This window comes from Citrus sinensis, chromosome 5 (genome assembly GCF_022201045.2).
Source record: "Citrus sinensis cultivar Valencia sweet orange chromosome 5, DVS_A1.0, whole genome shotgun sequence".
Lineage (NCBI taxonomy): Eukaryota > Viridiplantae > Streptophyta > Magnoliopsida > Sapindales > Rutaceae > Citrus > Citrus sinensis.
This window is the reverse complement of record NC_068560.1, coordinates 37,404,525-37,419,490: the sequence shown is the minus strand read 5'-3', so window position 1 is coordinate 37,419,490 and position 14,966 is coordinate 37,404,525. Positions and strand designations below refer to the sequence as shown.

Here is a 14,966-nt window from a genome sequence, read left to right as displayed (position 1 = left end):
TTTCTTCTTCTTTTTTTTACGTGTATTTCTCCAATGAATAAGAGTAAACACGTATGTGATAAAGATTCAAACTAATATGTTAAAAGTATCATGAAAAGAAAGTTAAAATGACGTTACTCATCATGAGATATTACATATTAGCCCCGCTAAATTACTCATAATCACAAAGAGGACTAGCTGGTAGGTAATGCTGAAGTGCTTCTTAAGGGAAGGTTTTTTACTTATAACCGTTTCTGCTTTACCATGGAGCAAAAGAATGAGTCATAGAAAGAGGTTTTAATATGTAATTGGGATTCAACTGGTTGAAAATACAACGTAGGGAGTTGAAAAAGAAAAGATTAAAGAAAACTTTTTTTTAATAGGGAAAAAAAAAACACTTGAAAGCTGAAACCAAGCTCAAAAAGGAAGAGAAAGAGGGACCCTTTGTCCTTCGGAAGGGCAACAAGAGATTGTCAAACCAATGGGATTGGCACCCAACGTGTCCTGAGAGTTTACGTACACGGACCCCAAAAACACCCATGGCCATGGCTCTGTTTTCTGCCCCCACAACCCCACATGACTGTGCTTCATTTTCCCTCTATCTACACCCGCACCCATAACAAGTCTCACCGCAAGCATAAATACGTACACCCCTCATACATTTTCACATCGCCTCACAATAATAATTGAAAAAAAAAGAAAGAAAGAAACTTCTCTCAGAGCTCTTCTTCTCTATTGTCATTAATTACCCGCACAAGTTCTTCATTAGGATGGCCATCAGAAAATCAAACAAGTTGTCTCAAACGGCTGTGATTAAGCAAATTCTCAAGAGATGCTCGAGCTTGGGGAAGAAACAAAGCTACGATGAACAAGGACTCCCTTTAGATGTCCCAAAAGGTCATTTTGTTGTGTATGTTGGTGAAAACAGAAGCAGATACATCATCCCAATAACTTTCTTGACTCGTCCTGAGTTTCAAAGCCTGCTTCAACAAGCCGAAGAAGAATTTGGCTTTGATCATGACATGGGCTTAACCATTCCATGTGAAGAACAAGTGTTCCAGTCCTTAACATCAATGCTCAGATAAGAAGAATATTGCCGAGCTACGCTGCTAGGGTACTTGCTTGTTTGTTTTTGGAGAAATTGGCTGATGATGAAGCTGCTTCAATTGCTTCTCTCTCTCTCTTTTTTTCCTTTTTTCTTTTTCTTTTACAGTAAATCTAACCCGGCCAACGAAGAATTAATATTTTAACCCATGGATATTATTATTATTATTATCTGGGTTAACTATTTTAGAGTTGTAAATCTCAAAAGTAAACTTATTAGCATTTTCCTCACTGTGGACTCTGGTGTGTGGTGTTGTATACTACCAATGTACCCTGTGAGAGATCTAAATATTAAATTAAGCTCTACCTTCTTTTTTTCCTTTAAACTCTTTATCTTCGTTAATTTCAATATATTTTGCAGGCGCGTTTCCTTGACAAAAGCACACAAGCTAGTGACTAGTGACTAGTGACAGACACAAGCTCACTTTTTTTCTCAGGGGTTTTGTCTTTGGATTCACATTATTTTATGCCAAGCTGTTTCTGGTTAACTAAACGGTTTAGCCGTTTAAAACTGTACCTAACAGTGTAACTGACTTATAAAAGGAATCAATGTTTCAGCAGAAATATATATATATTTATATATATATATATAGACACACACATATATAAATGTTTTAATCTTGAGTCTAGACTTTATTAGAGTAAAAAAAAATTATTAATTCATATAATTTAATAGTGTAATGTTGAAAATACTATTAAGTAATATGGTTTCTATATATTATCAATACTATATATATATTTCAAAAATAATCGCTGACAATCAGAAAATATGATGCTCCATTTCATGTTCAATAATATTCAAAACAAAATCTTTCATAACTTTTCACATTTTCATTTCATCATAAATGCATGGAAGGTTTTTTACTTTTGCTTAATTGTTAACTGCACACCTGCTGTTAAAATCCACTAATCAATACCAATGGACCTTTGGTCTAATGGGAGAAGTCTTGCACTTATAATATTGAGTATAAGGGTTCGAGCCTCCATAAAAGTATTATGGAGGTTAGTTTTAGTTCTTCCTTAATTATCAATTAATTGAGTGAAGACAGTCTCTTTTTTACAAAATATAAGTGGAGTAGGCACCCCTCGAATATTAGAGAGGGTTTAAAGTATTTGGACAAGTGCTTCAGTGGATTAATGTATGGCGGTAGTCTCAATTGTTTAATACAATTATAAATATTATAATTATAATGTATGATGTAATATCAGTAACAATATATTTATAATTGGGATTCAAAAAAAAAAAAAAAATCCACCGATCAATCAACATCCAATAGGATGTAGGATTTTAGGACCCATGTCATGTGACCGGTGGTCCTTTAAAGAAAAATCTCGTATATTTAAGTGGTGGCCCAAAAAATGGACGGCTCAGATTACAGACCCACACCGACTTGTGCTTGCAGTGAATCAATCTTGATGAAATGATCACGATGGGCAGAGGCCGGGCGGCACTTTATAAATGATGATGGTGATGATAGGGATCTATCAAAGAATCATGATCGTGAATGACGAAGACGGTATAGGGGTTTGCATATGCAGGCCTTAGGCCTTTTCAGTCTTACAGCGGTCCATCACCTACGAACGGCAACAGAATTCACAACGTTTTTTAAATGCTGAAGCTCTTTTTTTTTTTTTTTTTTTAAATCTTAAATCAGTGGACCCAAGAAACCGTACTGACCGGACGCCTTTGAAAACCTACAGTTATGGGGTTTTATAACCAACTTTTCCGTAGTTCGACAAAAGGTGATATTTTTTATATCTGTAATGGCTCGGAGAAAGCTACTTTGTCCAAGAAATGCATGTATGGCCGTTGGATGTCCAGACAGTCTAGTTATAGGGCTAACCATTAAGTACTTGATAGAATCTCATTCAGATCTCCTGTTGTCTTACCTTTTCACAAATAAAACTATGTTTTGTTTATCTGTACCAAATAGACCCTAGCCCAGTGAGCCCAGGGAAATTAACGACTGGAAATCTGTAATCTGGTCATTTCATAGGCTTAGAAATTTTTCTTTTTGGCGTGACAGTTAGAGACCTACGACTGTTCTACAAATGGATAAACTATGTCATTATTTGTAAACCCGGCAAACTGAAGGGATTTGATTGTTAATATCCCATAAGTGTTTGTTTATATGCTCTTAACATACGAACCGTGGCCGCGTAATTTCCAAATCCACACCCCCACACCCCACCCCCCAACGAGGATAGCGGTTCACGCCCCCACCAACTATTACAGACTTAATTTATTCTTCAATTATAAAAATTTATTATGTAAAGATAGTCTTATTTCTTTTAAAATATGAGTGGAGTAGATGATCTTTTAAATATTAGAGAGAGTTCAAATATGGATAATGCTATATATGATTTAATGTTAAACTAGTATTAACAATTATAATCTAAGCAATATTATCATGTAAATAAATAAAAAATAAAAAAAACATATGAATATGTGCCTGTGAAATGTGAAGAACATGGCTAGCCGGTTATAGTTTCGATTTTCTAGAACTAGGGAACTAGCTAAAGCTCGGTAGTTGCTGGCCAAACTCAGAGCAATAAGATAACATTTTCTATGATCTTGTTCATTCACTGAATTCGGCTGAGTTTTACATAATTGAAATTGATAATATATACCCAGCCGTGTGTAGCATGCCATGCGAGACTTGTAACTCTCGTGTAACATTTGTATGGCCTACCTCATCGGTGGATTAAATTGTTGGAAAAAGTAACCGAAAATTTTGGCCTTTTTTCAAGTCAATTTTGTTCACAGAAGCTGGCTCGCTGAAGGAAACTCAATAATATTTAAGAAGTAAGGGACCACCATCCATGGAAATTAATGGAGACAAAGTTCACATGTTGAATAGTATACTCAGCCGAAGATGCTCTGAGCTTTCGATTCTTTGTTTTAATTAGCTAGCTAAGAAAAACGTTAGATTCAAATCCTATAGCTTACGTACGCTTGGTTTATTTATGCGTTTTCTTATTATTTATTCTTCCATGTCTTTTCAACGTCTTCTCCCTGTTAATTCATGCACGCTCCTGCCAGTTTTATTCCTTCCTCGAAGTTACTTACTGTAATCATATAGAGTACGAAATAATTCGCTACATAAAAATGGTATACGCTCCAGAATGACTAATGTCGGGTCAAGAATTATTCTTTTACGATTTCATGTTCGACAACTACTAATTAATCACGTATGTTTTTAAATAAAGTGGGTTTTTTAAGGGGGGGGAAAAAAGAAAAAGAAAAATCTTAGGTTTTTCATGCATACGCACTCGCTATTTGTTGAATTCTTGTTGCGTAGATATTTTAAGCTTATTTAACTTAATGGAAAAAAAATTTGTATACAATTGATCGTATACCCAAGACTTTCTCTCAGATTTTTGTGTTCATCTATCGTATTATAATACATTATTTAATGCCACTATATCAATGAATATAAGCTAATGATAGAAGTGGGTGGAATGGTCTGGATTATTGGCAACAAAACTCATGTGATTGTATCGATTCAAGTTGTTTAAATGTCACATTATGTTATCTTGTTAGCAATATGGCATAATTGAAGGAGGGCATACGTAGATTTGAAATCTCAATCAACCTGTCGGCTGAGTGCTAATCTCTCCTCTTAATGCCAATGATGGCATCAAACCTTGGCGATTAAGGCAAAATCAAGGTGCAAGCAAGTCCAATTATTGCAATTAATTTCGCAAAAAAAAGGGGGACGTGCTGTTTCTTCGTTTTGTATGAGTTGAATTTCTTTTCTCCGTCACTACCCATCAAAATTAAATCAATATACATGCAGAATCAATTACGGTAATGAAGGAAACTTCTTACTTCAAGATAAATTTTGAGTAGAGTCTCAAAAGGACAAGAAAACTCACATGATGAACCAAAAAGAAAGGGAGGTGATCCCACCACTACTTCATCACTAACAAAAAGTTGAACTCATAAGAAACGGAGGAACAAGTTAAAAGAAAATTTGAATTTTTAAACAAATGAGATATTATATTAAACAGAAACTTCTAATTTGTAAATGCATTTCTCAAAACCAAAATTGTCAAAAGAGAATTATAAAATTCATTTATGTCATTCAGTGGAGGACAAAAGTCCAGCAAGAAAGTAGATGATAATTGAAGTTATGCATGGCTGATATTATTCATCAATACCCACTTAAATTTGACGCCGCTTGTTCGTTCTCCCCAACGGCTGTACTGATGTATTGTTTGTCACTGTCGCTGTTTAATAAATAATCTTCTGCTTCTTTCTTTTGTCTCTGTCAATTGAAATTTGAACAATGCAGAGCCACTCATGTTCCGGGGTAAGCTGCGTCGTACGGCACACTTTGTTGGGTTCATTTGCACTGAAACTTTTGTGTCAAATTTTTTTATGCTTAAGTTGATATTTATTTATTTGTTTTTTCATTGACAAATGACACTGTATGAAATCTAGCATGTTCACTTTGTCATCCTAATTAAATGAACCAGACAAAGACAATATCACAAACGAAATCCTGGTGTGCTTCACATTGAAGACAAGATATGCAATATGGATTAATTAAATGCTCGGTAAATTTCTACCGAGACAAATATCCATGAATTCCGTATGAAATTTTAGTCCAAACTTGCGTGCTATATTTTCGAGCACCTTTGAGCTTGTACTGCTCGAAGCAAACAAATTGACAAAACCCAAAAAAAAAATGAGATGGAATATAAATATATTTATTAGCAACCATAATTCTTTATTTCTTATAATTATTTTGAAATTAAATACGGTGGCATTCGTATGGAGTCAAAAATGAGAACATGCATGTTTGTTGGGGCCCGGGGGCGCAATGAACCCAGCTTCATCATCAATAAATGTGAGGCAGTTTCTGGTTATGGCTGGTTTTTTTTTTTTTGAAATTGATTAATTATCAGATTACTGCATTACACAGATATTTACAACAACTGCTTATTGTAGCAGAGATATTACACTGATATTTACAATCAGATATACATGATTGGGACTTACATTATTACAATGAATTCTATGAAGTACATGCCCAATACAAATAACCCCTCACAGGAGAGAATGTCCATACTCCACTTGCATTTCGCAAGGGAGAATGATTTTTTAAATATAAAGAACATTTAGCCCCCACAATGCTTTTGTGGGGGCTAGAACCGCTGCCCTCACAATGCTTGTGAGGGCAGCAGCCCACCACTTCGGCCAAGGCCGAAGTGGGTTATGGCTGGTTAGTGAGTTGATGGCGAGGGTTGTTGCTTTTTGGCGAGTGTGCTGAGATATTTTTTGGGCTCACAAAGTGGGTCTGGGTGTCTACTTCTTTAGCTCACTGAATGACATATAAATGAGTCAGAGAATTGAGATGAAAATCTTCACATATTTTGTGGAAAGACTTGTGCGAATAGCCCACAAGATTCTTAACTTCCAAATGTCAAATTATTGCACCTACAATTATTGTTGTTGTTGTTGTTATTATTATTATTATTTGTTGTATAGAATCTAATATCTCGAAGAAAGTAAAAATTCAAAAATTGAAATATCACCCAAGTATTATGAATTCTCAGAAATAATAATATCGAAGACGACTACGTTGCTTTAACGTCAACCTAACAAAGGGTCCAGCTCTCTTAAGAGTGCGAGCTCCAACACGGAAATCAAATAAAATATCATCCATCAGTCTGAGATTAAGAAGACTAATCTGTGGATCTTTGTGGCGGATCACCATTTGTCTTTCTTTACATAATGATATTCGAATCATTGCAAAAAAAAAAAAAAAAAAGATATTTGAATCACTTTTCGGTAAATTCTACTTATTTTTTAAATTACACTTATTCAAAAGTTAAAAATAATACATGGTAAGTCTTTTGACAAACAATCTCGGTTGTCTGAAGTGGGAAGTCAAATTTTATAAACACTGCCACATGAACACATTCAAAATACCTTTTGTAACAGTTGAAAAACTATGTCATGTTCAATTAACAAAATTACAGTAGAAGAAATACAAATTAACTGACATGGACATCATTCCCTTCATATACATTCATTAGTTACAAGAATTACCACAAGTTGAAAGCATCATTTTTTGTAACATTGTACCCAAGAGAATTCAGCTTCACAAGTTGAATCTCGCATCAGCCTGGTGTTTCAGATAATTATACTAACGACCCTTTTCAACAACACTGTTATTAAGCCTGCGAGCTGCAAGCCTCATGGCTAATGCCCATTCCTTCCCTTCGACGAAAAGAATCTGCTAAATCCTCTCGAACTTTTCTCTGGAGTTGGGGCAGAAGTGGAGGACGAGGAGGTTGATTTGGTAGGCCTGTGTTTCGGATGCTTTGAATTGATCGGCGATTTGTTGATGCTTGCTTCATTCTCAGATGGGCTACATGGGGAGGTATATAAATCCAGAGGGGATTCGGCACCCACTCTATGTGGCTGTGCATTGGCAGAAGTAACACTGTCCATTTCTGCATGATCAAACTCTTGTAAACTTGCAGTAGCAGGTTCTCCGGGCAAGAATTCACCTTTTTGACTCCTCTCGCTGTATGGAGATCCTATGACCTCCGACTGTGGACGCAAAGATTTCAACTGCTTGCCCAGAAGAAGTATAGTTTCTTGACACTCAGCTAGTCTCTCTGCTGCAGCAGCCAAGTCTCTGTCCTGTGGCTCAAAGAAAACATCACAATAAGCAACAACAAAGCTAAAACAAATACTTTACAATGTGTTTGACACACTGTATTATATTATATTGTATTAGGCTGTAATGTAATACTATATTTGATATATAGTATGAATTATATTATATAAAATAATTTTTTTTTATTCTAATCTTTATATTAAATTAACAATTTAAGACTCATTTATATTTTTTATTATTTATGTTTAATTAATAATTTAAATTTTTGTAATTAAAATAAACAATTTACAGAGCCTGCCACCACAAGCCGCTACACACCGCTGCCGACCGTACTTTAGTGTCATTTTTAAGGCATATTTTAGTACCATTAGAATCCTTAATATCGGGAATATACAACAGTGCAACAATTACCAGCAAAGAAATTTTCATTCACCATAAATCTAAGGTCAAATTTTCACTTTTCAAATTTTTAACAGTAGATTCGTGACAAATGAAAGCTTTTTTTTTTGTAATAATTGCATAATTGGGTAGCCTCAATAATAAGGATTCTAGTTGTACTAAATTTTAGCATAAAACACAATGTTATGTGGTGGTTACTAGCAGCCGGCTGATGTCAAATTGTGGCCGACAGTTTATCAGCGTGGCCGACAGTTTATCAGCACTGGCTTTATTTAATATTATATTTTTATTTAGTTTTTATTAATTAAATAAAAAATAATGTGAACAGCGCCATACTCTCGACCCCCAGGGTTTGTTTAATGTGTCACCGTACAATACACCACAATGTGAACAAAAAGATTTACCAAACACGGGATTGCATTAAACAAGAAGTTTTATTTTAGCTAATGCAATCCATGTAATTTAGTGTGCCAAACATGCCCTTAGGATTTAAGTACACATCTAAGTTTTAAGGAAACTTGATGGGAATATAGTCTTACCTGTTTGATCTTGTTTTCATCAGCCTCTGAGGAACAAACAGCGCAATTCTCATTCCTAAAAGTAATCAACATTACAGGAATCAGAGTGAGGATCAAAGCTGGATAAAGCAAGAATAATAACTCCTCAAGGTAAACTGACCATAAGTTCAAACAAATCAAGACAGTTAAAATGGATGTGAAAAATGGAGCACAATTCAACAAAGTCAAGTAACTAATTATCTTGGTCATTAGACCTTATTGAATATTGAGAATTTGAAGTTAATCCAAGGTGGGTAAGCAAATCCACAGCCAAAACTCTTCCCTTTATGCTAAAACTTAACAATTAGCAACATATTTAATTCCAGAGGTAACTCGCTGAATTCCTTAACCTATGCACAATCAGGCAGATTTACTATCTTTAATCCTGCACACAAGGAAAGTGGCCTTTTCCGGGCAGCATACAGATTTCATTGACATTGACCTCAAAAGTAGAGAAGGGATTGAGTCAAGGCATGCACCCAAGTTATTGTATTGAACAGATTAGACAAATTAATTCAACTAACATCTAAATAAGTTTGATGCTTACCTTTGTAATTGCTCCTCAAGTTCCTTGCATTTTGCCATAGCATTGTGATGACTCATTTTTTCATCTTGAAGCTCATTTTCCAAACTTTCAATTTTTGCTCGCAAAAGGTTCACTTCAGCCTCTAATTCCTGGGCATGTGTTTCAAGCGACCTGTATGACTCTGCCATACATTTGAGCTGTGTCTCAGCCAAGCTATTTGACTTCTGAGCCGAAGCCAGCTGTGCTTTAACTTCAGCTAGCAGCTGTTCAGTTTCATATAATTGAGACTTGGTCATCTCCAAATTTTCAGTACATCTAGCTAGATCAGTTGCCAAGTTATCTTTCTCCAACTTCAATTCTTCAAATTCCTCTAATGTGAATTTGCAAGCTGTTGTTTCGGATTCATAGGCTGCAACTATACTACCATCATCAGGAACCTCCGGATCTGAAGTGGGATTAGAAATGTGGGCACAGCCATTTGGATATCTTTCTCCTGATGTATCTTTCTTTATAACCTTATTCTCAGGTAAAGCAACCTTATCTATGCAATCAGGGCTATTTGGCTCAATTTCAGTGTCCTTGTAACCCATAACATTTATTCTGAGTTCACTAGCTTTAGCTAAAACATTGGAAAGGGCAAAAACAAAATCAACCAAATATGTGTTGCTGTCTATAACCTTGTTAAAGGAGACATAGAACTCCTCAATCTTTTGGCTGAATCCATTTTCATTGGTTGTGTCATGCACTGCCCTTGCCTCTTTACCCAGGAATAATACAAAGTCATGAATTTGAGTAATGGCAGCCACCAATTCTTGGCTTATAACCTGTACAGTCAAATCAATTTTCCTCTCTGTATTTAAACTGGCATCTCCAGGATAAGCCTCTGCACTGCATGAGACATCAGAACATTTAACTTCATCAGATATACAATTTGCAGAGTGCTGATGCAGAGTAACATGTTCATCCTCCACAACACGTTTAATATCCTCCACTATTTTTCCCATATCAGCATCTTTGGAGATGGTCTCGAGAAGCATAGAGATTCTTGATCGAAGCTTCATTAGTTGAGGTTGGCCTGCATCAGCTTCAGGATTGACAGTAGACGATTGCGTATTAGAAGATAACTTATCTACTGATGGATTCATGTCTCGCTGCTGTTCAGACAGCAGATCTTCACCAGAAGTGACTGCTCCAGAAGCATCATGGTTCACAATGTCAGACGTCTTGTTGTTTGGACCATTAGATGCAGTGATGGTACCATTTGAATTTGAATCATTTGACAAACAAGCCAGCTTCTCCATCTCCAGAAAGTCATCCATAAGCTCCAAATGCTTTGGGGTTTCAGCTTTGTTTGACTTCTCAACATTCTTTTCCTTCTTGATCTGGGAGAGCTCAGATATCAATGCCGTTGCCCAAGAGTCAGCACAGCTTACCTTGTCATCATTGTCATCTTCAGACATTGAGGTCAAGCTAGGGGGATTGCTAGCATTTTGACTTGTGTAACCTTCAGCAGCAATCTGAACCACAGACTTTGTTGGACTTTTCTGTTGAGTGCTGGTCTGCATTTGTGCTTCCAAACTTTGCAGCTTGCTCGCTGTCTTAGCACACAGATTCCTTGAAGCCTGCAATTCACTGTTACGCTTTGCCAAAGCTTCTTTCAGCATTTTTGTTTCTTCTTCCATTGCCAATAACCGCTCTGTGAGAAACTCATTCTCCTTTTGGAATTTCTGTACATTGTCAAGTGAAAACTCTGACACTGGGGATAAGTGTGGACTAGTTGGTTTAACAGGAGACCTCTTTAGTCTGGAATCTCCATAGTCTCTGCCTAAACTTTCTACCTCCATCTTCATCTGTGCCAGAGCAGCAGGACCCGGCAACTTCTTCCGCACAAGACCGCGTAATCTTTGGCACTCTGCTTCTAGTTTAGCTATCTTCTTGACACCCTCCATATGTTGCTTGTTGGCTGCTTCTGCAGACCTCATGCTCATATTCTTTTCTTCATTACGAATTTCTAGCTCTTTGGAAACAATGTGCAGCTCATATTTTGCTGAATTGATTTCCCTTTCACATTGTTCAATATTGCCCTTCAGAAGTTCAATTTCGGCTTCGGCTTGTGATTTTTCTTCACTTATCTTGATTAGCATATTAGAACGTTCTTGCAAAGACCTTGAAAGCGTGGCATTTTCAGCTGCAGACCTGAGGAGTTCTTGCTCAAAGTTTGCTATCTTCGCTTCAAACTCAAGCCTAATTTTGTCCCATTGTTTAGTTTTGGTAAGAACAAAATCTTGCAATTTCTGCTCATGTTCTTCCTTCAGGTTCCGTATCTGCCGCATGCACTCTTTAAGAGCACCATCCAAATGTGCTGCTCGATCTTCAGCAGTGAGCTTTGAAAGTGTTACAGATTCTAAATGATTTTTCAATGCCAAAGCTTCTGCTTCTGCCTTTTCCCATCCTGCAGGAGAAAGAAGGTTTCATTTCAGAAAGTGTGTACAAGAGGAATTGAAAAACCTGTAATCTTAAAGACCATCTTAATTTTTAGCAGGGATGACTTTTCACTTGTAGTAAGAATGGCTCAGCAGCATACCTGAGACAGCTTCTTCAGCAACCTTGGTATGTTGTTTCACCAGATCCTCCTTAGCAGAGATCTCTGAATTTGCTGCTGACAGCTTCTCATTCAATTCTTTAATCTGTTCCTCCATTGTCTGAACTTGTTCCTCATTTGTCTTTACTTGATTCTCCAGACCAGTCAGATGTGAATATGATTCCACAGAAATTTGAACATATTTTGGTTTTTTGTAATTGTCCTGTCATTATAAATGAGAATCAACAAAAATAAGAAGGAAAATTAACCTCATATACGGACAGAAACCAATTGCCAGGGCTTCCTGTGCTAACAAAGACTGCCGTGATGAGCTAAATGGCCTTTTTAAAAAAATAAGTCTGTTGATTAAATAAAAGGCTTAACCAATAAAAAAAATGAAACTTGTTATTCTTTTTTCCTTGTTCAGTTTTACCATCCTAATTCTGCATTCACTATTTCACCCATTAACATCAAGCTGCATGGTATTTCATTTTAATACAATTAAGGAAATCAGTTTGATTAACCAAAATGATAACTCTTACAAAACATATCGATACAATAAAGGACTCTTGAAGGTTCAAATAGTCATATGTTGGTAAGAGAGCCCCAAGTTCAATAATCATGAAAGAATGAGTATAATTCATAAGCATACAGATGGTCAAAATTTTATTTGCAGATTTAGCAATTATTGTTGTAAAACTGAGTGACTGATATCAATGGCCACACCTGCTCGCCTTGGGATCCAGCAGAAGCTGAAGCAGCCAGAACAGAGTCCAATGCAGCAGCAGCTGCCTTCTCAGCTTTTTCAGATGATGATTTTTTCTTCCAGGGCCAACTCCGGCGGTCCATCTTAAACTGTAACGTTTGCAGTACTTAAAATTAAAAAAGAAGTACACAAAAAAGAGAGTGCATAATAGTGCATTACTTAATTCACTAAGAAAGAATTAAATCGAAACAATAAAAAGGAAAATAACTAAGTACTTGCCTAGCATGTGAAATTAAAATGATGACAGTAATCCAAACAAAAAATTTGTTAATAAAATTATTATTGAACTGAAATAAGACTCCCCAATTTTTGTCCTACATCAATCATACATTGTTAGTCAGCTATCAAAATCTGAAGCCTTTAAAACCAAAACGTCCAGAACATTACTGTTTCAAGCGTCCAATAGAAGTATATCAATTGCGTGGTATCAACACTTAAGATCTGAATATATATCGGTCGCTTAAGATATTATACAATTTTACATCGAATGAGAGAAGAAACTACCAAAAAAAATAAAAATAAAAAATCTTAAATATTAATCAATTTATTTTTAATATAAATCAAATGAGATCCAAATTAATCGGAAAAACTATAAGCTATAATAATAAGAAGAAGAGGATTGTAGAAGGAAAAAATAAGAAAGAAGAAGAAGAAGAAGAAGAATTCAGATTAAAATGACAGTGACAGAGTAACAATGGGAATAAATAAAAGACCTAGAGAAAACGTCGAAAATTCCAAAATCAGGATTAAAAACAAAAGATTCCCACAATGTTAAGTGCTGAAACTGTAAATCAAAACCAGAAACAAACAGAAGGGAACCTTGAAACGGAAGCTCTTAAAGAACAGATACAAACCACACCGACAAAAAAACAAAAGAAAGATAAGAAACAAAAGCATTCAGAGTTTGGTTGATTTTAAAATAAAGCCACAGACTGTTTTCAAGAAGTAGCAAAATGAAAACACAACATGAACTCAAAATGGTAAAACAAAATGACAAACATACAAAGTAAATTGAACAATAATTTGTGAAGACGATTCTGGTTGATAACACACCTACCAGGAGTAATGTAGCTTCCTGAAGGGATATAAAAGCGTACGGAACTGGAGTAAAACTCAGTTATTACAGTGACCAATTTTGTTTTTGTTAGTGATTCAGCTATGATATGAAGATCTGTTGTTAAGCATCTGAAAGGCGCCGTTCTCTTGCAGTCCTAGTTATTGAGAAACTAATGAGGATGAGGTGGTTGTTCCGGCGGAGGAGGCGGTGGTGGTTGTGGACTTAGGTGTCACTTGAAAGGCAAGACGTTGCAAAACAAAGGCTCCTAAACCCATCACCTTTTAAATATTATCATTTTTCTTTTCCGAAAGGCTTGAAAAAATAAATGGAAATAATACTCTCTCTTTTTTTTTTTTTTTCTGTTGTTTCTTCTTCTGTGTTAATAATAAATATTATAATATCTGAATACGTGAGGGGTTATTACTTCTTAAATTCAGTCTGATTGAGAATGACAATCGTTTGACGGATTTGTCCCCGTGAAATCAAGGAATGGCCAAAGACGCCCCCACTCTTGAGCCAGAAGCTTGGCTGAGCTGTATTCGATTTTCGGAAAGTTCTGTTATAGTTTGTATGTTACGACTTTGGACCACCGTCACTACCCGCTACAGCTCATGAATATTCGAGTGCTAGTGCAGTGGCGGTAACATGTCATGACGCTGCATCGGAGTTCATGGATCATCAAATCTAGGCCGTTCGTCAGGCAATATTTGATATATTTTTTTCTTCTTTTGTCTCAACGGAGAGATTATGGGATCAACCTAAGAATTTGTTCTGTTGTGCTGTGCTGCGTTTGATTTGATCTGTCCCGACTGACAAAGGATGTCGATCTAACTAACGAGATCTAAATTTGACAAAATGATGGCACTAGCTAGCCCTTGCTTTAGGCTAGACAAGATTTATCTCTACATGACCATGAGTTACCAAATCTGTATGAACTATCGTAAAATCGAGAATACAGCCTCTCACTTTACTTTACATGTCTTGTGACAATACAGAAGGTATGTATTTAAATTGATGAACATTTGGCAATGGTAGCAAACATGATGTCTACGTAAATGGTTACAAATGAGAGAATATTATATGGAACAAACATTTTACGTCGACAAGTACGTGTACATTTATACACTACGGTTTGATTAATAACATATAACAATACTTTTGATGATGTTTTATTAATTAGTCCACTAAAATTCTTGCATCTAATTTTTTATTTTTTTTTTCTATATACGTTTATGCATGAGGATGTTGTGTGTGTGTGTGAATGGTTTTATGACAACTGCAGATAAACGACGAGATTATTGTCATTTTGAGAATATGTGTACCATTAGCTTCCTTACCCCCCCCCCCCCCCACATCATC

At 35.9% G+C, this 14,966-nt stretch overlaps 2 protein-coding genes across 3 annotated transcripts; one reads left to right on the top strand and one right to left on the bottom strand.

Annotated features, from left to right (window-relative positions):
* Positions 1-492: 492 nt before the first annotated feature.
* LOC102622453 (protein SMALL AUXIN UP-REGULATED RNA 51) lies at positions 493-1,409 on the top strand. The gene has a single exon (XM_025095967.2). The coding sequence runs from the start codon at positions 750-752 to the stop codon at positions 1,062-1,064; it is 315 nt and encodes a 104-aa protein (XP_024951735.1). The 5' UTR covers positions 493-749; the 3' UTR covers positions 1,065-1,409.
* A 5,556-nt stretch (positions 1,410-6,965) lies between these two features.
* Positions 6,966-13,990, bottom strand: LOC102621951 (filament-like plant protein 4). Of its 2 annotated transcripts, none has more exons than XM_006473569.4 (6): positions 13,604-13,990; positions 12,511-12,639; positions 11,788-12,007; positions 9,225-11,655; positions 8,660-8,714; positions 6,966-7,744 (listed from the first exon to the last, which is right to left on the bottom strand). In XM_006473569.4, exons 2-6 carry the CDS (start codon positions 12,631-12,633, stop codon positions 7,298-7,300), a joined length of 3,276 nt encoding a protein of 1,091 aa, XP_006473632.2. In that variant the 5' UTR covers positions 12,634-12,639; positions 13,604-13,990; the 3' UTR covers positions 6,966-7,297. The 2 variants fall into 2 exon arrangements, with proteins under 2 accessions (XP_006473632.2, XP_006473633.2); XM_006473570.3 differs by having other exon boundaries at positions 13,608-13,990.
* Between the last annotated feature and the right edge of the window lie 976 nt (positions 13,991-14,966).

Excerpts from the sequence above, each read along its gene's own strand:
- LOC102622453 (XM_025095967.2), top strand. The coding sequence starts at position 750 with ATGGCCATCAGAAAATCAAACAAGTTGTCTCAAACGGCTGTGATTAAG.
- LOC102621951 (XM_006473569.4), bottom strand. The coding sequence starts at position 12,633 with ATGGACCGCCGGAGTTGGCCCTGGAAGAAAAAATCATCATCTGAAAAA. Across the intron at positions 11,656-11,787 it reads TGCTGAAGAAGCTGTCTCAG|GATGGGAAAAGGCAGAAGCA; the intron begins GTATGCTGCTGA and ends TTTCTCCTGCAG. Across the intron at positions 7,745-8,659 it reads ATGAAAACAAGATCAAACAG|GACAGAGACTTGGCTGCTGC; the intron begins GTAAGACTATAT and ends TTTGAGCCACAG.